The following is a 22,875-nucleotide window of genomic DNA, read 5'->3' as shown; positions in this document are numbered from 1 at the left end:
CAATGAGACGATACTTACAAATGAATCTTCAGATCCCGGAAAAGATCCTAGTATTTTCAGATCCTAGTATTATTTTGCCAATACTGTTACGTTTCTTCGGTGAGATGTTAAGGGGATTCTCAAAATGCCTGGCTACCCCACAGAGTGAGTCAGGTATCACACATCGCACAAGAGGACAACCGCAGCCAAGGATAGTTTCCATCCAGATGTTTTCAATCAACTGCACAGGCTTCCAGGCCCTTACGATCAAATTGGTTTAGGTCCCCTCCCAGAGTCACGTGCTGAGCAACCCATTAAAATGCCTTATAATCATGTGAATATTCATACTCTGTATGGATTGGAACATTCCCATCAAAATACCACATGTTGGAGAGAAGGGGATCATCTGGCGCTAAGGATGATTCCTGACTGCAAATTTTGCAGGGGTCACTGTATTATTCGCCACCTCCCATACATCTCTGAGAGATGTCTGGTAGATGCAGACCGACAGGTGCATGTTTGGCTGCTACAGCAAATTTGGCAAACAGCACACTGCTGGGTTTTGAGAGTCAATGGACAGGTCTACAGTCCCGTGAGGCGCCATCCTATCTTGGAATGGCCGTTCACTTGCTTATAAAACGCAGCGAGCTTACCCCACAAGGTAAGAGCTTTGTCACCCTTGCAGACTGCACATCCCTGTTGAGTGATGACATTAATTTACTGTCACAGCCAGAGAGTTTTTAAAAAATAAGACACAACACAATAACGTGCAAAGTACTACAAGTGATCGCTCTGCTAGAAAAAAATGAAGAGAACCTTGTCTCTAATAACACTCTATGTATATCTTACTAGATGACGATACCAAATGCATACCTCATAAAGTTCTAAAACTTTTGCGTCAGATCACAGTTCGGCATCCCCTTCTAGAAAAATCTACGGGCATAACAACAGCTGTGGCTTCTGCGCCAGAAACCCAACCACGCTCCAGTTACTTCTCCAAGGGACCTGGGAGACATGGGGTTTAGACTCTGCCAGGGAGCTTGTCCTGGGGAGATGTGCAGCCTTGCCACAGCACTCCACAGGAGGGACCTCGAGAGGTAAGACTGGCAATCTTCAATTTTTCACAGGTCTGGGTTCTGCTAACACAAAGCTTGAGCAGTCGCTCCTCTGGCCGTGTGGGCCAACAGTGAGTTAGGCTTACGTCGGCACCACCAACTCAACGGTACCTCCCTGTGCCCGTGATGACCACAGTCGCTCAGAAGCATGACCGATAGCTTAACATCCTCCTCCTTCTGTCCAGAACTGCACAACGTCGTTCCTCCTGCCATTTTAGCTTGGACCCACGCGTGTCTCCAGTCTTTGCTGCCCAAGCAACACATGCTCTCAGACCAGGCATCTGATTTTCACATGAAATTTCCTCTTTTCTCTAAAGATCCAAAAGGAATAACATGGTTTTGTCTGTTTTTGATAGCAAGTGCTCCTGAGATGGGTCTCTACTCAGGACTGCCACCGACCCCTCTGTGGATGGTTATGCCCTTTGCTGACGGCAACCCTCAACACTAGGCCTCCAAGGGGTCCTGAAAGACCTAAACGAGATCATTCGCTCCATCCAGGCTCCTCACACGGTTCTTTTGCTCAGAAATTTGCAAAGACTATTTGGACTTCCCTGTGTCGTTTCTGTCACAAGGACAACACCTATACTTACACAATGCACACCTGAAGAGTAATGACTGTGGGGATACCCAAGCCCCTTTGGTTTTGTCTCATCTGGGAGACATTTTTCGACCCGGCTTCAGAAGCACAGGATGTGAGGGACACATGGCAGAGCCGCTTGGATGAGAGCCCATGGCATCGCGCTTGCTTGCACGTGCCATTCCACTGTGCACGTCTCTCCTCCTGAGGGTCTGGCTGCAGAAATCTCCACAGCATGGAAGGGGAAACGTGGCTAGAAGTACCACCCGGTTTCTCTAACCTCCATGGTGATCACCAAGCACCATGTGGCAACAGGCAGCATCCCGATAAAAGGCGATACCAACCGTCGTATGAACTGGGCCGCGTCCGCCGTCAGCCTCTGCATGAGGTTGTCATAGGATATGGGCTGCTGGGTGATCTCATGGTTCCTCATCAGGAAGCAGTTCAGGGGCCGGAAGTAATGCAGGAAGCACACTAGAAGGCCGAGTATCATGGTAGCAAGGCAGAGAAGGCAGACGAAGACCCCAGGGGGCACGCGGACCAGCCCCAGGCACTTGAGGACCACCAAGGTGAGAAGCGTGATCGCAATGATCTGAAGAGGGATGAAGACCAGCGCCCTGATGGCCCTGGTGAAGACGCTGCCTTCTCCGGGCTTGCAGTCCCTCAAGTTGGTCACGGGGATCCCATGGAAATAGTCAAAGCCGTGACTCAAGGGGTGGTGACAAAAATCGGTCTTGTTGTGACAGTTTGTCCCAAGGTGCCACTTGCCTGAGAAGACAAATGGATGATATGTTTAGACCCGATGCACACCATGACCTGAGTGTCCGCTTGTGATTCCCACACGTGGAAAAGCGGGATCACTCTGCACTTGTACTAACCAAACTCCTATTCTGTAGAACCCTACAGTGTTTCGCTTCCTTTTCCACAAACAGTGGGGTACCGACTACTCACTCTACCAGAAAACAACAGCGAATTTAGTGCTGAAAATAACAAAGCAAAAGACAAACACCCGACATATTTCAGACAGGTGATAAAAAGACACAGAAAAACACAAGTGTTTTTTAAGAACATTTCCTTAAAATTGAAGTCACAGAACCAACTTGGTTTTGACCCTTGAATATTAAAAGTGAAAATGAATTCTTTCTGAAAAAACTACCCCTGAAGCATGAGGAAATCACAGTCCCAGCTCAGCAATTATTTAAAACATCTATGAACATTTCTTATAAAATGTTAATTATACCACTAAACTAGCGAGTGCCTCACAAAAGAAAAACATGATGATGGTTTTACGACAAGAGGTGGGAGGAAAGAGAATGGTCATTTCGCTTCTTTGAGAGATTTTATGATTCATCCGATGACCCGCACAGACCTATGCTTATCAAGTAAAAAGGGACAATGGATCATTCCTATCAATTGAATAAAATCAACGAGAATGTGAACTGAGACAAAGTCTGACACAATTTTAGTATTAATATATAAAATGAAAACATTCAATAGCATAGTGTATATATGTAGTTTTATATGCTGTACGGCTGCGCATAAGTATTTATCAATCTATTGGCTATCATCTCTCTCATCCCTGGGTCTCATCTATCCTTCCATCCATTATCCATTTATCCAACTACCCATCATCCATCCATCCATCTACCCATCACCTATCCATGTATCCATCATGCATCTATCCAGTCATTATCCATCCATTCATTATCCATCCATACATTCATCTAACCATCATTCGCCCATCCGTCCATTCACCCATTACCCACCCATCCATTCACCATCCATCTATCCACCCATCACCTATCCATGTATCCATCATCCATCCATCCAGTCATTATCATCCAGTCATTATCCATCCATACATCCATCTAACCATCATTCACACATCCGTCCATTCACCCATTACCCACCCATCCATTCACCACCCATCTATCCACCCATCACCTATCCATGTATCCATCATCCATCCATCCAGTCATTATCCATCCATGCATTATCCATCCATACATCCATCTAACCATCATTCACCCATCCATCCATTCACCCATTACCCACCCATCCATTCACCATCCATCCATCCATCCATCCATCCATCACCTATCCATGTATCCATCATCCATCCATCCAGTCATTATCCATCCATGCATTATCCATCCATACATCCATCTAACCATCATTCACCCATCCATCCATTCACCCATTACCCACCCATCCATTCACCATCCATCCATCCACCCATCACCTATCCATGTATCCATCATCCATCCATCCAGTCATTATCCATCCATTCATTATCCATTCATCCATTCACCCATGATCCACCCACCCATTCATCCATCCATCATCCACCCATCCATTCATCATGCATCCATCCATCACACATCCATCCATCTATCCATCTACCCATGATCCATCCATGATCCATCCCTCATCCATTTCATTTACTGATCTATCCATTCCTGTCTCTATCACCTATGTCCTTTATCTACCCATACATGCATCGGTCTACCCATGTATCCATCTATCATTATCTGTCATCTATCTAACCATACACACACACACACACACACACACACGCACAACACATATCTTTACTTTCAAATAGCCCAGATAGGTGCATTGTATTTTAATTGAGAATCAGAATCATTTCTTCCCTATGTGAAGTTGTACAAACTGTTATCAGGGATCCTTAAAAAGGCAGTTATCATGCCCTCTGCCACTCACCCTGCCTTAAAAAGGCAGTTATCATACCCTCTGCCACTCACCCTGCCCAGGCCCTCAACTCCCCCTCTTCAGCTGCCCATACCTATCAGAGCTGTTGAATAGCCTTGATTCTTGAGAAGCTTGGCAAAGGTAATCTCACTGGTGGGAAGTCCTCCAGAAGAGGCCGAGAAGATAAACACCCCCATGATGGACTGAGACGCCATTCCTGAAGCAGGAGAAATGATCCATTGAAAGAGGAGGTCAGGGATGCCCCCAGGAGGACGACAGCCATGGCTGTGGAGCCCGGGGGTTACCTGATCGGACGGGGGTACCGGCCTGTCATGAAGGCTGCTCTACTTGGTGTACACAGGGGTGAAGCTGCCAGGTGGTGTGTGAGTTTCACCCCTCCTTCAGCCAGCCGGTCAATATGGGGCGTCCTAGAACAGAAGACTCATGTCATTCATGATGATCTTGAAACATGCAGTTTCCACTGTGCTTTTTATCGTGAATCACCTCTCAATCATCCAGGGAAACTCCCAGAGGATGGGTGATGCATTGTGGTGCCTCTGCTCTGGGAATGGACAGGCCGATCCTGTCAGGGTATCCTTGCACACTTGCTAGGCATTCAGAAATGAACCTCTTCCAGTTCTGGGACCACAATGAGCTCTCATCCCATATCCTCCACTGGGAACACAGTCCCTGCCTGCCTGCCAGCCTGCCTACCTTCCATCCTTCAGGTCCTGGCAGAGATGGGATTCTCGTGGGCCTCCTATGGCCAACCTTGAGTCCCACGAGGGGGCCTGGTCCATGTGTAGGACACAGATCCTATGCCAGCAGCTCCTCACTATAAAGGGATGGTCCGGCTAACTGCCCACTCCAACGCAGGTGCACAGAGGCGGGAGCTCGCATCTCGTTCATCGTGGCCTGCAGCCTCCAGCGCCAGTGCCCACACAGAGTAGCCCTTGCTGATGCAGAGCTTGAAGGTGAAGGTCATTTCATTGCATGACTCATGTCCACCTGCTCTCCCATCCATGAATTTAGCGGATGCATTTAACAGTCCACATTTCCACCGTGCTTCTGACTTCCATCACAACATTTAGAAGCCTTAGAAGACCGAATCTGTGTATCTGCCTTAAACCTCCTCATGCCTAGACAGGCCCACTGAAACATGACTACTTTGGGGTGTGAGCTGATAAAATACAAAATAAAAAATGAAATTCATAAAGAACTGGAATCCGATATGGAACCAGACAGATGTGGGGTACGTTGGGACATGAATTCTTCATCGTGATTGTATACACTTTTTTTTTTTCTTTTGAGATCTGGTAGAAATAGAAACATTAAAGCCTGACTGTAAATTTTTAATTAAAACACCTGAGTTGGAAACTTTATTATCTCAGTGAAATTCAGGAATACATATATTATTAAAAACCACACGATATTTATCTTTCTCTGACTGACGGATTTCACTTAGCATAATACCCTCTAGTTCCATCTGTGTCATTGCGAATGGCAAGATTTCACTCTTTTTGATGGCTGAGTAATAGTCCATTGTGAAATTTAAAGAAACAGAACAGATGGACATAGGGGAAGGGAAGGAAAAATAAAATAAGATGAAATCAGAGAGGGAGACAAACCATAAGTTATAGACTCTCACCTCTAGGAAAAACAAACTGCGAGCTGCTGGAGGGGAGGTGGGTGGGGGATGGGGTAACTGGGTGATGGGTATTAAGGAGGGCATGTGATGGAATGAGCACTGGGTATTATATGCAACTGATGAGTCACTAAATACTACCCCTGAAACTAATAATCCACTATATGTTAATTAACTGATTTTAAATAAAAATAAATAATAATAAAAAGTAAAGTGAAAAAAACATGAGCAAGATTAAGGAGATGATTACGACTCTGAGAAGAAAAATTAAATTGGCAGCAACAGAGGTATGAGAAGCATCCAAAAGGAAGATCGACACATCTTACAAAATGAAGCCAAAGGTGGGGCAGAAAACATATGTGGTCAATTGAAACCTCTATCCTTGTCCATGTGTTTCAAGCTCTCATAAATGTTGTAGGTGGACGCACATTCCATACACGACAAGCAGCATGTCACGGAAAGCTTCAACGTGGAACGGACACATGTCTATCTGCAAGCCAGGTTCTCCTCAAAAAAACAACCGACACCCACTTTGTGTTTGATCAGAGACATAGCCATGCAACACTCTTCCGAGCTGCACTGCCATGTTGAAACGAAGATGAGGACCCAGAGTGAGGCCGTGAGAGTCCATCACCGTCTGCGGCACTCACTGGTGCGTCCGTCCCCCTGCTACATGCTGGTATTATGCATAGATCTTATGAGAAAATTCTCGTAAAAGCTCACGATCTCTTCCCCCATCTTGGGTCATTCAGGTTGTATTGACCATTGGTAAGATGAGGCTCAGAAGCAGTTCATGTCATTGTTTCCCTGGCCAGGGTGGCTGGTAATTGTGAAAGCAAGAAGGTGTGGAGCTCACAAGCAGGGACAGGGCCTGTGGGGGCACCCACTGGAATGAAGCCAGCACCAAATAGAGAAACTGACCTAGAAGAGGTGAACCAATGGGAAGAAGAAAAGGACAATGGGTGAAAAGCAGTAGAGTATTGCTGAGTAAGAAAGAGTCCTCATGGGGCGCCTGGGTGGCGCAGTCGTTAAGCGTCTGCCTTCAGCCCAGGGCGTGATCCCAGGGTCCTGGGATCAAGCCCCACATCGGGCTCCCTGCCCTGCTGGGAGCCTGCTTCTTCCTCTCCCACTCCCCCTGCTTGTGTTCCCTCCCTCGCTGGCTGTCTCTCTCTGTCAAATAAATAAATACAAAAAAAAAAAAAAGAAAGAGTCCTCATGACAATCTTTCTCGTGGTCCCTCTGGGTTTACCTTGTGCAAACAGATCAAGTCCCACCCTCCTTCCTAACGCCAGCATCGGTGTCTATCTATGTAAAGTCACACGTGGACGTGTGCACCTAACGCGTGTGGGCATTCTGCGCTCTGCGCGCGTAAGCTCATGTCACTAGTGGCAACCCCGTCACCGCACCTGAGCGTCTTGTTCCCATAGCAACCAGGATCTCCGATGCCAAGGTCATCGGCCATCAGCAGGACGAAGTTGGGCCTTGAGGCTGTGTGGCTCTGGGCCTCCCCCAGGAACAACATCAGAAGCACGCAGATCCTCATCTCCCTGCGAAGGGCAAGCAGACAGAGGGACGTGAAGGACACCAGCATGTGGCGCACCGTCTCCTTCTCTGGGACTTTCCTCCAACCCGTCCGCCCCAGACCACATGTGCTCCAAAGACACGATAACACATTGCTGGGCAAAGAACTTTATCCTCTCGTTTCCAAAACAAGCATTTCTTTCTCTAAGGACAGCAATGGCCTCTCATTTCCACCCAACGCCGTAACAGATGCTCTGTTTGGAAAAATGCAAACACAGTCATAGGCCATCTCTTCATGGAAGGCCAGCTCCATAAGTAGCTAAAAGTTCTGTATTTGAGCCCTGGATAGACAGACACTGCAAAGCCATCTCCTTTCTAAAATTAGGTTTTGTTTGTTGGTTTGTTTTTGTTTTTTTTAAGGGAAACATGGCTAAATATCTCCAGACTCAAGGAGCACAAGGTTCATAGGCTGGGGCAGCAGCTCCAGGTGCTGGATAATCGGTCAGACAAAATGTACCCAAGGAAGGGAACCCAGCCACCTTCTGGGACTGTCATCACAGCAGGCACACTGGGTGACGCCCACACCCTAAACCCTGCAAACAATGAGCACGTGACGTTCCAGGAGAAGGGGATTCTACAGATGGCATTACAGATCTTGCAAAAGGGAGATGATCCTGGATTGTCCAACTGGGCCCAACACACGCAAAAGTGTCCTCACAAATGGGAGGCAGTGGGGCATTAGGTCAGCGACAGGTGCAAAGGAGGGGTCCACGGTGAGCAAAGCAAGGTAAAGGTACAAGGCTGCCTGTACTTTGTTATGGTTTCGGGGGAAACCAATTCACCCAGAACAGGACCAGGTGTATCGTACGCTGTATGTCTGCCTGTTCACTGCTCTGTCCTACAACACAGAACAGTCCCTGCCGCGTGTTCGGCGTTCATGTTTTTGTCCGTGTCGTGTTAGAGACGTTGCTCAGATACCTGGGGTTCCTGGTGGTCTGCTCCCACTGAAGGGTAGGACGCACGAAGCCAGATCAAAGGCCTGCCAGTGTGTGGGTATGATGACCCATCAGGGCCTGGGAGCCTCTTCTCCTGGCCTGTATCTCCGCCGAGCACTCCTCAATCTCCTGCTTGGGGGCGCGTCCCTCTGGCTGGCCGCACTCTGGGACTGCAGTAAAGGGAGGGGCTGGCTGCCTTCCCTTCCCGACACGGACATTGATGAATCTGCCCTGTTCTGACCCCTCATTTCCCTGTGCCCCCAGGCTGGGCCTCATGCCCAGAGCTCACGGCCTCCCTGATGCACTTTCTCCAAGGACCCAGCCTTTTCTCTCCCGGGGCTGGCTGACAAGGGGGCTTGCCAGCTCTGAAACCCTCAGAGACCTACAAACCCGATCTCCTTTACACAGACGTGCGGACAGTCCTCTGGTTTCCACTCTCATTCCTGACCCCCTCTTTAGAACCACCTGGAGCTTCTGCTTTCCGGCCCTTTCTGGGGCCTGGGATGCTAAGCTCACTCTTTCTGCTGGCTTCTCCATTCACAGGCAGGGAGGGAGTCTCTTCCCATCTTCTGCTCATCCCACTCCTGCTCTGTCATCTTCTATCACTGGCTGTCCCCCTCTTGGACAGTGGGGTCAGGGTCCCTGTTCAACCCTTCAGCTCGAACCAGAAGCCGGATTCCCTTGGCATCACATTCTCCACTCTATGGAAGGACGTCGGCTTCCCACTTCATCTGTTGTCTGCCTCCCTTCCCACTCTGTTCCCCATCCTCAAGTGGTTGCAGTCCCACACCCATGCCCACATCCGTTCAGAGACAGAGCTGAGGCGGGTGCTATGGCGGGGATGCTGTTTACCAGCCTGCCTGGCCAGGGAGAGGCCCGGTTCCCTGCCCCGTGGTGACGGCATGGAGGTGTGCAGGACACAACGCCACCATCCCCAGCCGCGTTCCACAGCCGTATTCTCCTTACTTTCTTCTCTCTGAACGTACTCTCAGACACCAGGCAGTCTCCGCGACCAGGCAAACGTGCAACCAACGACTGACAACTTGTGCGGATATAAGGCCGGAAAGATGCTCTCTTTCCTAACCACGCTGTGGGCCCCACGAGGGCAGTGGCTGGGGGAGACGAGGGCTCATGAAAGCTGCGTGAGACAACACACTGACGTCCTCTCTGCTGAATTAACAATGTCTCGCTCGAACTCCATCGAAGAGGAGATTAACAAGGACGGTACACTGTGTTTTAGATGGTTGGAAGGTTTTATGGGTAATGGAAGGATTTGAAAATTAGCATCCATCTGTCAACACGAGGAGTGACACACAGTAGAGCTTTGGCGATGACTAGAGACGCCCATCAGTAATGCCCGTGGAATGCGGAGGGTTGGCACAGCAGGGGTCCCTAAGTGGATTTAACGCCTTGCAAATCCATAGCTAATACCGATGACATATACAAGACCATGTTCTCTAACCTCCTGTCCCCATAAGCACCCAACGGGGGGCATTCACACCCAGAGAAGACGACAGCCAGAATCCCGTGGTCACATGCTCCCACCTCCTTACACTTTTCACACTTCACTTTATATACAAAATAAATAAACACAACTTACTTCAAAACCACAGCTTTCTGCCTGTGTGTAGGCACTGTACGTGCTTTGCCTAGTTCCCTACCAAGTCACCCATGTGAAGAAGTAACGGGAGCAGGCACTCATCACCTTCTTGATTTAAATCGTATTTTACTACTAGGAATGATTTATTATGTGAATCAATGATGATTGGTTATAGCTTATTGCTGTTATGAACCGGCTCTCCCAGCCTCGGCATGACCGACACTTGCGACAGGAGAAGTCCTCCGTGTGGGGCCTGAGGGTCACCGGAGGATGCTCGGCTGTACCCCACAAGCAAAGCTGCCCACCGCAGAGAGCCGCTGAGTTCTGTCTGCCTGCCACCCTTCCCGGAGTCTGTAGAGCCATCCGCAACATCTCTGCGCCCTGCACCTGCCACGCACCCCCTCTGCTCTTCCACGCAAGCAGCTTGGAGTCTACGGAAGGATTCGGAAACGGCCACCCATCCGAGGAACCGTGAATTTCTACTTTGTACCCACAAGTGTATCTTCAATGCTCACAGATGATGTTTCTCAGCCAGGACAGGCCCCCACCACTTACAGAAGCCTCTTAACTCCCGTGCACACGGGCGCCAATCTCAAGAAGGCTCTTCAAAGGAAGGTCAGGTCCTGAGCATACGTGCTTCCCTGGCTTTACCTGACTTCTGTCTGTCACTGGTGTGTGTGCAATGCGCGACCTTCCCTGTTCACCAGCGGAGACCCATCTCCCAACACTCCTCTTGCCAGCTGCCCTGAGGAACCCAAATCATAGGATACTTACTCCTACACATCAATGACCTGAAGCAACACCTTCCTCTCTGTCCTGATCTACTTCTGCTCCCCTGTCTTGCATCTCTCTCCCTCTCAAGCATTCTCCCTTCCCGAAAAACCAAACTCTGCTCTCCACTACTCCCTTCCTCTAAAGATAACCGAGCAGGGACCCATGGCTCTGACTGCAGCCACTCCCTCATCCCTAACGCTGGCCTCAATTCTGTCTTTGGTGGCTTTTTCTCCCTGCTTGTTGGGAAGTCAGGGAATGTGTGGAGAATTACGAGTCAGGGGTCTTGTCCGTCCCTGCTTAGGCCACCAGCCATGAGCTCTTGGGCAGGAAGCATGAGCTGCCTGGGCCTCAGACTCATCCACCGTTCCCTGCAATCCCGTCTCTGCCATGGGGAGTGGGCCCAAATAAAGGGTTTCCATGGAACCGGGATCTCAGAGACACCTACACTCCCATGTTCTCTGCATCGTTCACAGTGGCCAAGCTGTGGGAACTAGCCAAGCACCTGCCAACAGATGGATAAAGAAGACTCGGTCTCTATACAGACAACGGAATATTACTCACTCATAACAAGAAGAAAATACTGCCATTTGCGGCAACAGCAATGAACCAGGAGGATATTATGCCAAACAGAGACACAAACACAATGTGAGCTCACTCACATGTGGAATCCTGAAGAGAAAAGAAGCTGAACTCACCGGAGGAGAACGGAATGCTCGCCAGGCGCAGAGACACTGGTGTTATGTTGGTCCAAGGGGACATGCGTTCAGTTTTATGATGAACACCTTCTGTGGACCCACGGGACAGCGTGGTGACTACACTTACTAACACCGTGCTGTATACTCGCTACAGCCTTCAACAGTAGATTGTAAACATTCTCACCACACACCAAAAAATGGTGAATAATAAGTGAGTTGATGAGTATGTTAATTAACTGAATTGTGACAATCATTTCACAATCTATACACATATGAAATCATCACGTTTCCATTTCAGATGTATACGATTTTGTCAATTATACCTCAATAACACTGGGGAGCGGGGAAGGAAGAACATTCCTCTGTCTCCCCACAAGCAAAGAGAAAGAAAGAGAAGAAAAAGTCTCCAAAATGATGCAGTATATACAAAAGGCCCTTGTTAGGAGGACGTGAATCCATTGACACCTTTACAGGTACAAGCAATTCACCGACAGTGCAACCAAATCCATTCCAATTCAACACACTTCTGGGGCAAAAATCGGATAACAAGCATGGTGACAGCCTCGGGTTGGTTTCACGGTTGCACAAGCCACAGAACCACCCCCCACACCTCTGGCTGCCCAAAGGAGGGAATCCACATGAGCATGGCGCCCACTCCAGTGAGCACTGGAGTGACAAACGTGGCTTCAACAGGTGACCTGAGGTTTCAATCCAGGCCCCCTGCCTGGTGGCGGAGAAACCTAGGGCCGTGAATTCAGCCTTTCTGTCAGTAAAATGGGGATAATCATGTGTAAAATGGGGATAAACATAAGGATACCTTGTACGTATCATGGAGAAGATAAAGTTATACAATTAGCATTATGAACCCAAAAGTGACTCATCACTACGGGAGAGCAGGTGTTAGTGGTAGTCATCATGGCGCTATTACTACAACTTTGTGTAGACTATGATTAGGACAGTAACAGAGTTTCAAGCAAAATGTGGCAGCCGACCACATACTGGCCCCAGTGACACACTTTGGTTATTCCCATCTTGTATAATCCCCTCCTCTTGGGTGTGGCTGAACCTCGTAACCTGGTTCTCACGAACAGAATGTGGAAAATAGATAGCACATGACGTCTGTGGTTAGGTTGCAAAACACTACGACCTCCGTCTGGCTAGCAGACTCCTTCTCCTGCAGGATTTTAATGGAGTGAGATTCTATGTTGGAGAGACCCCCACATGACGAGGAACTAGGGAGGCTTGCCCTTGGTGCAGCAAGGGCATGAGGCCCTCAGGCTGACCACCTACAAGGAAGGGAATCTCGCCCACAGCCACCTGAGTGAGCTTGAGAACAGAGCCTTCAGATGAGACCACCGCCCGGGCCTGCACCTCGATCACAATGCACGAGCTACACTGTGCCAGATTCCTGACCCACAGACACTCTGAGATAACAAACACATGTTACTTTGAGCTGCTAAGTTTTACACTCATCTGTTACACAGAAGCAGAAAACTAATACAAAGTCTAAGAGCTTTGGATGCGAAGTTCGGTTGCGTTAAGGAGGGTCTGCAAAGGCTTTCCGTGGCAGGGGCTCAAAGGCCATGCTGAACTCATTTTAAGAACATGCTTCATTAGCAATGAGTAGTCAGAATTTATGTAAGTAATTTAAAGACACATTGCTCAGCTCACCAGCCATGTGAAAAATGAATTTTTGTTTTACGATCGAAAGTTGAAAATACCGGGAATGGAAAATGGAGTTATGGTAGCCCAGAGGGAAACGGTTGACAGAGAGATTAAATGAAGCAAAATCCAGGCTCCGTGTGAGTCTTAAGTAAAGTTTCACCCCAAATCCAGCTATTCAGAGAATTACTTTGGCCTACACTGCTTTTATTGTACACGGATTAAAAATTCATTTTTTCAAGTAAACTTTGTTTTGTTGCGTTTTTACTTTTATTCTGAATGTAGAGAAGGAACTATATAAAGCCATTATGCAGAGAACCACTCAGGGGATAGGTTTCCCTCCACATTCTTTTTCCTGTGCTGTTCTGGGAATGGCTGAACGCACAGCATTCCTATGGCTGCACACCATCATTTTGGTCTTTGTTTTCCATGCAAGGCTCTCACTGTGCGTTGGAGAAAAGCCTCAAGGAAGAGCCGGGATCAGGAATGGGCAGCACTGTCAGCCCAACAAGGACACGACGGGCAGACAGTGCAGAATTTAATCAGGGGTTGATGTGCATTCCCCACTATAAGGATCCATTGTACATATGTGTCTTCCTTTGGAAAAATTCATTCTAATTTTCTGTGCATTTTGCTGAGACGTTTAGTTTAGGTGTAGACTTTTTTTTTTTTTTAACTGGAATTAAACCCAATAGGATCAAAGCCCTCTAATAATTATTAACATCTACAGAGTATTAATTTCTGATCACAGAATAGGTTTGGGTAACTCAGAGGGGAAGGGGGTGGGGGAATGGGATAGGCTGGTGATGGGTAGTAAGGAGGGCACGTATTGCATGGTGCACTGGGTGTTATACGCAAGTAATGAATCATCGAACTTCACATCAAAAACCAGGGATGTACTGTATGGTGACTAATATAATATAATAAAAAAATATTATTATAAGAAAAGAGAGCCATTTAGAATCTCCCTGCATATAAATTACTACTGTCTGAAGTAACCAGAACTTATTTCTTCTCCACAAGCATGGGTGTTTATAAAAATGTTTCAAACTATTAAAAACAGTTAGTTGATAAAAGTACTTAAAACATAAATAAAAGTACTCTACTCCAAAATATAAGCATGGCACATTAACTTCTGAAAAACTGCACAATTTCCCTCCTTAAAAAATTAAATATTTTTCAGAACAATCTTAATTTGGCAAAAAAGCAGGAAAACACTTTCGTGAGAAGTAGCTGTTCCTGAAACAGAGTTATTAGGAAGGAGAGAGACAAAAGAACATTTTCGTAACTGGAGATGTAATTACATTAAATCTGTTCATTAAAGAAAAATTAACACTACGCTTACATAACAGAAACTTTACCATGGCAACGAAAATGTTCCTAATCTCTTCCCTCGGTGGAGAACAAGGCACATTGAACATAGAGAAAACCTTACATTACAAGCCATAGCTTTTAGAAGAAAGGCAATTTTATTCAATTCAAACTATATATAATAATTGTCTTGACCGATAAATTTGGTTAACAAAGCGTTATCTAAATAGATGTCCTGTTTTAAAACCATAAAAATTGTCTGACATCAGGACAGCAAAAACCTATGCGAATAATGTGTTTCTTTTTCTTTTCTTTTTTTTTTTTTTTTTAAAGATTTCATTTATTTATTTGACAGAGATAGAGACAGCCAGCGAGAGAGGGAACACAAGCAGGGGGAGTGGGAGAGGAAGAAGCAGGCTCCCAGTGGAGGAGCCCGATGTGGGGCTCGATCCCAGAACGCCGGGATCACGCCCTGAGCCGAAGGCAGACGCTTAACTGCTGTGCCACCCAGGCGCCCCGTGAATAATGTGTTTCTATAGATTTATAGAAATATAGGTGTTTCTATAGATTTAAATAGCTCTTTAAATTGGCTGTGATTTTTCTAATGTAACATTGTGTGTCAAGAATACTTTAATAAAAAACAATGAATTGCTTGCAATTTTTCTAAAGTAAACATTCATGTTTTACTTATTTGGCGAATTGCTGTTTTTGCAGACTATGCCACAGTAGACGGCACTCTGGTCTTTGCGTTTGTCGATACACTCAACTACCCATAGCACAATTAAGTTAATTACATCAATGTGACAGTATTAATAATGAAAGCTATTTGAAAAATTAGGTCTTAACCTCTTTCCTTACAACTGAAATCTACAGACAGCTTGGGGTACCACCACGTTCAGAAAGTGGGAAGACCCCCATGGCTCCCGCTGACTCTCTGTCTGCTTTGCTGTTACGGCTTAGTAAACTCCAGGACGTGAAGGAGAGGGTTGCATGCAGGGAGTCTAGCCATGACACTTCCCTAATTGGTGCCCATGTTCCTTACCTGCCAACACACACCTGAGGAGCTTGATCTTTGCACAACTGTGTCTACGGCTGGACAACACCAGGGCTTCTACTGTATCTAAGCCCTGTCATATTTATGTTCCCCAAACCTGACGGTTTTTCCCTAAGTCTGCCTGGAACTGACTCCATATTTTCTTTCAATTTGATAGGACAGGGGTAAGCCTCTGAAAGCATCGACACAAAGCAAAATATTCCATGAAAACTGTAAAAATCAGAGTATGAGGAGCCTTCGACACCCCATGATGTTTGAGTTCCTAAAAAGCATTTCCCCTCATTGTCCAGTCCACGTCTGGCTGCCTCAACCTGAGTTTGGTTCCTTGGCAAGGCTGAGTGTTCCCTTTCACACTGAGAAATGCTAAGAGGCAGGTGCTCTATGGCACCGATGCGACTCAGCGAGTCCTACATTAGACCCCTCCCGGCCCGGTCCAGGAGGCGGGGAACTTCTCAGGCCAATGTCATAGTGGTCCTCTAGTCTGCTCAAGACCTAACCAGGCAAGCCAGAGGAAAGGGAGCCCCCCTCTCCCCCGGAGTTCAGAGCAACCAAGAAATATAAACTCCATCCCAGTGGGAAAAGCAACACCCCAAGTGGAAAGCTTTGGAATGAGACATGGGGACGTAGACATGCATGAGGAGCCGAACCAACAAGTCACACCCTTCAGCTTGTATCAGATCATTAGCCGCGAGGTACCCATGTTACAGAGACCACTCTCTACGTCCAACAACCAGTGTGGCAGGCTCTGGGGTGACTCCTGTGTTATACAAGACGAGAGTGAGCCCGAGGCATGACATCACCGGCTCAAGGACATGTGGCAAGTGACTGATGGAACGGGGTGCTAGTCCAGTACTCCTGGACCCCAAATCCATTCACAGAGAAACGTGACAAGAGGGGCCCGCCCACAAGGTACCACCAAGGTGCACGTTGTGGCTGGAAGCAGCATTCTATTCTACTTTATACATGGCTGGGTCGTTTGAGTATTTTATGACTGATGATGTAATTTTTCAATGATTTCTAATTGTGGAAAAGATCCACTTAAAACTCACCCTCTTAACCATTTCCATCCGTCCCCCTCTGTCCCCCAGCCCTGGCACCCACCCTGCCGCTCTCTGCCTCCATGAGTCTCATTACTCTAAGCATCTCATGTGAGCAATCATACAGTATTCGTCCTTCTGTGTGTGGCTGATGTCACTCAGCACCACGTCCTCAACGTGCATCCATGGGGTAGCAGGGGTCAGTATGTCCTTCTTTTTCAAGGCTGAATAATATTCTACTGTGTGGAGGGACCACATTTTCTTTATCCACTCATCTGTTGTTTGTTTGGTTTTTTTTTTAAGAATTTATTTATTTATTTGACACAAAGAGAAAGAGCACAAGCAGGGGAGCAGCAAGCAGAGGGAGAGGGAGAAGCAGGCTTCCACTGAGCAGGGAGCTGATGTGGGACTTGATCCCAGGACTCGGGGATTATGACCTGAGCTGAAGGCAGATGTTTAACCGACTGAGCCACCCAGGTGCCCCATATCCACTCATCTATTGATGGCAATTGTGTAATTTTAAGAGACAAAATATTGATAATAGCTAATCAGCATTAATTGTACTCCTGGACTCCTGACTACAGTTATGGAATCCTTCATAGCTCTTTGTAGGATTAAAATTTGTGAAGATGTACATATTTTGAAGTAACTATATCTGCAAAGCTAATAACATGTAGGTTGGCATCTGTGTCCCTGCATACAAGGCATTTACGTTTATGTAAACCCAAATTAACGTTTTTATGTATCATAAGTTTCTCATAAATTTTTTTTTATTTTTTAAAGATTTTATTTATTTATGTGACAGAGAGACAGCCAGCGAGAGAGGGAACACAGCAGGGGAGTGGGAGAGGAAGAAGCAGGCTCCCAGCAGAGCCCGATGTGGGACTCAATCCCAGAACGCCGGGATCACACCCTGAGCCGAAGGCAGACGCTTAACAACTGCGCCACCCAGGCACCTCTCTCATAAAGTTCTTAAATAACTTTTGGGTTAAATTCCTAAATGCATTTTTGGTGTACCTTATATGTGCACACTACATACACTGTATCCTCTCTATATATATACACATATATACATACACACATAGACATACACTGTATTTAAACATATATATGTATATATAAAAGGATACAAAGTATGTGAAAATACATACCTGTCTCTGTTGATAGATTACACACATGCACATTTATATCACCTTATATCACTACGTTGACATGTCCATGAATATCAGTGTCTTATCAAAGTGAATACTTCACCCTTTTCCCAAATGTTACAGGAGAAATTTTTATTGCTCCTGATTCATTATTTCCATTCCAGATGGCTGAAGGTCTCGTAGCTAGATGTTCACATCTAACGGCTTGCTTCTAAGACAAAAGACAATCATCTGTTCCCCCACTCTGCAGATAATCATTCACAATTATCACAAAGCAAATATTTACTTAGGTCATCACGGCCCCCAGAAAATATTTAATGCCATGGAGCTTTGATGCAGTGTCATTTTGTCAAAAGTATAGTTTGTAATGAGTGGACTGCCTTTAACGTAAGAGGTGATCTTAACGGTGAATTGCGTTTTTCACCCCCTTAAAGAACAAAGTGCCTTTTGTGACGCAGTCACGCGATCAAGAGTATCTCGCACATTCACAAATGCAATTGACTGACGTGGAATACTGCTGTGAGCACATCACTTCCCATGCTTCGGAAGAGTAAATGTTCTGAAAACAGCTGTTCTTCAGGGCCGTCAGAGCCCTGGAATTAAGATATATGAAGCCAACTGCAACTGGCGGGAATAACGTGTGTCCGACGGTGCACGCCACCTCCAGGCTAGTGCACTTTCACCTGGAGCACATCGGAGGGAGGTCGTGAATGGGATTCTCCCGTTGCCATTTCAACTCTAACTATTCCAGGGAGATCCTGAAGGTCCATCTCGTGCAACTTTGTGCCTTGGCCAAGGCAGTGGTGTCCACGGTGCTCACGTAAGGCAACTGTGTGGGAGGAAGACATCACTCTGCTGCTCACCTTATGATACCTCTCCGTGGGCTCCACACCTAAATGCTCCACCATCATCCACTCGTGATCAGGGTTACTCATCTACACCACATGTTATTCATGCAGTTATTTATGTAAAATTAACTGAATTTTATGAAGCACAGGGGTCCTCAAAACACTGGGGACTGTGAACATCTCACAACTTCCTCTCGGGCTTGCTGGGGGTTACCCAGGTAGGTGGAGAGTTCTTGGTACCAGAGGGCATTGAACAGAAGTGTCATTACGACAAGATATGGTAGAAGGTGAGGGGGGCCAGATTTAGATGACCTGTTTCCTGGCAATGATGAATCACAACAGGATTTGGTAATAAAAACATAAATAGAAATTGTCATGGTCTCAATGTTTGTGTCCCCCGCACTCCAAAGAAATGCAGATGTTGAAATCCTAACCCCTTCCTCCCAGGTGATGTTATCAGGAGGCAGGACTTTGGGGAAGGGGATAGGATTAGGACCCTTAGAAAGGAGGCTCCAAAGGGCTACACACCCTTTCCTCCAAGGGACAGAGTGATGTTCCCTGTTTGGTTTACGCAGGACAGAAGCTCTGGGCAGACGCCAGTCTAACTTGCTAGAATTCTTTGGAGTTTGGTGCTGGAGCAAATAATAAAACATAACCTTCCCTAAGGAGGTCACTGTCGTACACAGAGCTTTCTTGGAGACCTCACAGGAAGACACAGAAACTGGGTCAATGCAGGTTAGGGATTATCTGCCTGTTCCGGGATCACCTGGCCAGAATATCCCTGAGCACCCTGACTTCACCTTTCTAACATTTGTAGTTTCTAATATTCAGTATAAAGGAATGGGCCTATGTCACAGGCAATCGGAGAGAACAGTCAGCAACTTTAAAAGGAGAGAAGACAGAGCACTGCAGAAAGTCTGAAGGAGAAAAAGGGAAAGCAAGAAGGGTTGAAAATACAGTGACAAGTTTCTTTAAATCCTGGCACTGTCATTGCGGCTGTAATGTCAGAAGGCCTCCAGGGTTGTTTGCTCTGGGGTCCTAAAGCTGTCTTTATGGGGGCGAGAAGCGTTCAGCTGGGCAATGACTCGAGATGAGAAAGAGGAACACGATTTTAGCTGTTAGGGATCGGGGCCAGGCATGACTGACTGCACAACCAGATTAGGGAACAAGACAAAGGTATCTCAAAACAACTAGGACGGGGGCGCCTGGGTGGCACAGTGGTTAAGCGTCTGCGTTCGGCTCAGGGCGTGATCCCGGCGTTCTGGGATCGAGCCCCACATCAGGCTCCTCCGCTATGAGCCTGCTTCTTCCTCTCCCACTCCCCCTGCTTGTGTTCCCTCTCTCGCTGGCTGTCTCTGTCTCTGTCAAATAAATAAATAAAATCTTTAAAAAAAAAAAAAACAACTAGGACATCCCCACTAAGTGCACGGCCAGCCCGCTGTTACCATGAACCTCACCCTTCCACAACCTACTTAACTCCTCCGCGTGAAAGGCGTTTCAGGGAAATGATCATCAGCCTGGCCATCTTTGCAGGGACGATGGAGGTGGGAGCTCCCACCCCCAACACACAAGCTCTCCCATAATCACTACTGGTTATTTTAGTGACTATAAATATATGGATATTGCTATCAGGATCTCTAAGCAGAATGCAGAACCTTTTTTTTTTTCCATCTAACTATTTGGATATTAAGATGCTGACATTGACATAACATCAACTCCTCCACTTAAACCACTGTAAAGTGTACAATTCACTGGTATTGAGAACATTCGCCGGTGTTGAGAATATTCACCTCGTGGTACAACTGCCACCTCCACATACTTCCACCACATTTCAGCAGCCCCACAGCAAACCACACGTCCAATACACTGTCATCCCGCATTCCTCCCTTCCTCCCGCCTCTGGCAACCACTGATCTGCTTTCTCCAAGGATTTGCCTATTCTGCACATTTCATGTAAATGCAATCATACCCGGCCTATGATGGGTATTAAGGAGGGCACATAGTGCATGGTGCACTGGGTGGTATGTGCAAATAATGAATCGTGGAACATTGCATCAAAAACTAAGGATATACTGTAGGGCGACTAACATAAAAAATTATTATAAAAAAAATAAAATAAATAAATCTCCCAGGTGAAAAAAATATATAAATAAATGCAATCATATACTCTATTACCATGTGTGTCTGGTTTTTTTCTCTGAGCACACTGTTTTCAAGGTTTGTCCACACAGTAGCAGGTATGAGCACTTTGTTCCTTTTCAGGGCTGAATACTATTCCATCGTAAGGCAGCACTGCATCTCACTCCACCATTCATCTGCTGATGGACGTTCGTGTTGCTTCTGGTTTAGGGGTATCTTTCTGACTAGTGTTGCTATGAACCTTCGTGCACACGTTTTTGTTGGAACACCTGTTTACAGTTCTTGGGGGTATATCCCTAGGAGCGGGATGGCGCACTGTTTGGAGATTCTATGTGTAACATAGCGAGGAACTGCCCGATGGTTTTCCACACCAGCTACACAACAGGAGTCTCTGGTTAAAGTCCTGGTGTTTTGAAAACCCATCAGAAAGCCGAGCATGCACCGAAAGCCACATGCACTAAATCCAGGGTGGGATGGGACTTCCTACACAAGAGACCGGCATCTGCTTTCATTGCTGGTGGAGGAAGTGGGGAGGAGAGGGGAAAGCAGCCAGCCAGCAGACTGTGGTGAAGAGTAGCATCCTCTGAGCCTCCCTGGTATCAGATCCCAAGCTCTGTTGAGGGGAGAGTGTGGATCTCCCCATAGAACATTTGAAACCACAAGGGAACTGGACCTCATTCAAGCTGAACAAACAACATCTACACTGACAGAGCAGCTCACACAAGGGCCAGATGGACAAAGGACTGTGATGTTTTCTAGGGCCGAATATTGAATTTAGTGTCCACTAGACTTTTAGACTCAATGTCCGCCATTAAAACAAAATCTCTCTGTGTATCTATAAACATATATGTAAAAATATACATACCTATGTTAGATACATATAACAAAATGTAAAGTAGCATAAGACGTAGAAATATTAAAATGACCAGACACACCCTCTAAAACATCCCTAATAATGACTAAGTATGTTAAAGGATTCATAAAAGAATTCAAGCATATCCACTGTCTTCTACTGGTGATACCTTCTGGATAAATAACCTCTATAGACTTCATCAAACCTTTAATAAGATTAAATGGAAGCCATTCAAAATTGCCTTTAGTTGAGAATCAGTTTTGCTATAAATATATAAGGAGATCCGATCTTCGGAATAAAAAGTTGAAACACTCGGAGGTGGAAAGGAAGACGGGTGTGCAGGCAACACATCTTGCAGGCCCAGTATTTAGGGTAGCGTTCTCTGCTCGCGGACAAGCAACTCCGTGAAATCTACATGGTACTGGACATTTAATGATGGTAACTGCTTTTGGGTTAAATGTTATCTCGAACAAAACTCAAGATAACCCCATCTGCAGCCATAGGCACATGTCCCCCTACAGAACTATGGTGTCTGCACTCACTCCCACCAGGGGTGTCTGAACAGCAGAGCGTCTTCTCTAAAGTAAGGCATGCCCTTGGCCAAGATGTTCACCTGCTGGGCTTGCTTACACTGCAAGTAATTATCACTTGCCAATAGATGGTTATAACAATAGAAAACCAAGAAGATCCAAGTTCAAACAGCAACATGATTATACTTGACAACAGAATATAATTCTACTTAATTAGCAAATAATGCCACTTCCTTATTTTTTCACATGGTGCCTATGCAAATAGAAACAAAGGACATCCAATGTAGTCACAGAGTGTCCTGACCTCATTAGGTAAATGTCCACAGACATACGTTGACCGATTAGAGGAGCACGCTGTCCCATCATGTTCTCTCCGAAACAACCACATCGTGTTTGTAAGTAAAACAAGGAAGGCATTAGAAACCAGACCGTAGTTAACCGACTAACTCAAGATGTGTTGGCCACATGATTCCGGAATCAGTATTTCTGTAGGTGGTCCATGTGCATGTAGGAAGCTAAATGGCAATGTTTGGTACCGTCCTGAGCTGGCTGGGAACAAGGCAGGCCTCCACTCCTAGAAGGTCATGTAACCAGACCTCTTCAGGTCTGCTAGCACCTGCAGCAGAACGAAGAGTCATGCTAGCCAGGAATCTGGACATCCCATGGTATGGGACTTA

The 22,875-nt window shown here is 46.4% G+C and overlaps 1 protein-coding gene across 1 annotated transcript in view; it reads right to left on the bottom strand.

Moving 5' to 3' along the window:
- The window catches only part of LOC130543292 (steryl-sulfatase-like), a 156,258-nt gene that overhangs the window by 81,948 nt on the left and 51,435 nt on the right, over positions 1-22,875 (bottom strand). The window contains 5 exon segments of the mRNA XM_057309954.1: positions 2,016-2,439; positions 4,478-4,600; positions 4,689-4,701; positions 4,703-4,811; positions 7,435-7,575. Coding sequence (XP_057165937.1) covers positions 2,016-2,439; positions 4,478-4,600; positions 4,689-4,701; positions 4,703-4,811; positions 7,435-7,571 — 806 coding nt within the window. The 5' untranslated portion in view covers positions 7,572-7,575.

This window comes from Ursus arctos, chromosome X (genome assembly GCF_023065955.2).
Source record: "Ursus arctos isolate Adak ecotype North America chromosome X, UrsArc2.0, whole genome shotgun sequence".
In the NCBI taxonomy this organism is placed as follows: Eukaryota; Metazoa; Chordata; class Mammalia; order Carnivora; family Ursidae; genus Ursus; species Ursus arctos.
Note: the sequence above shows the minus strand (reverse complement) of the source record. Positions and strands in the feature narration are given on the sequence as shown.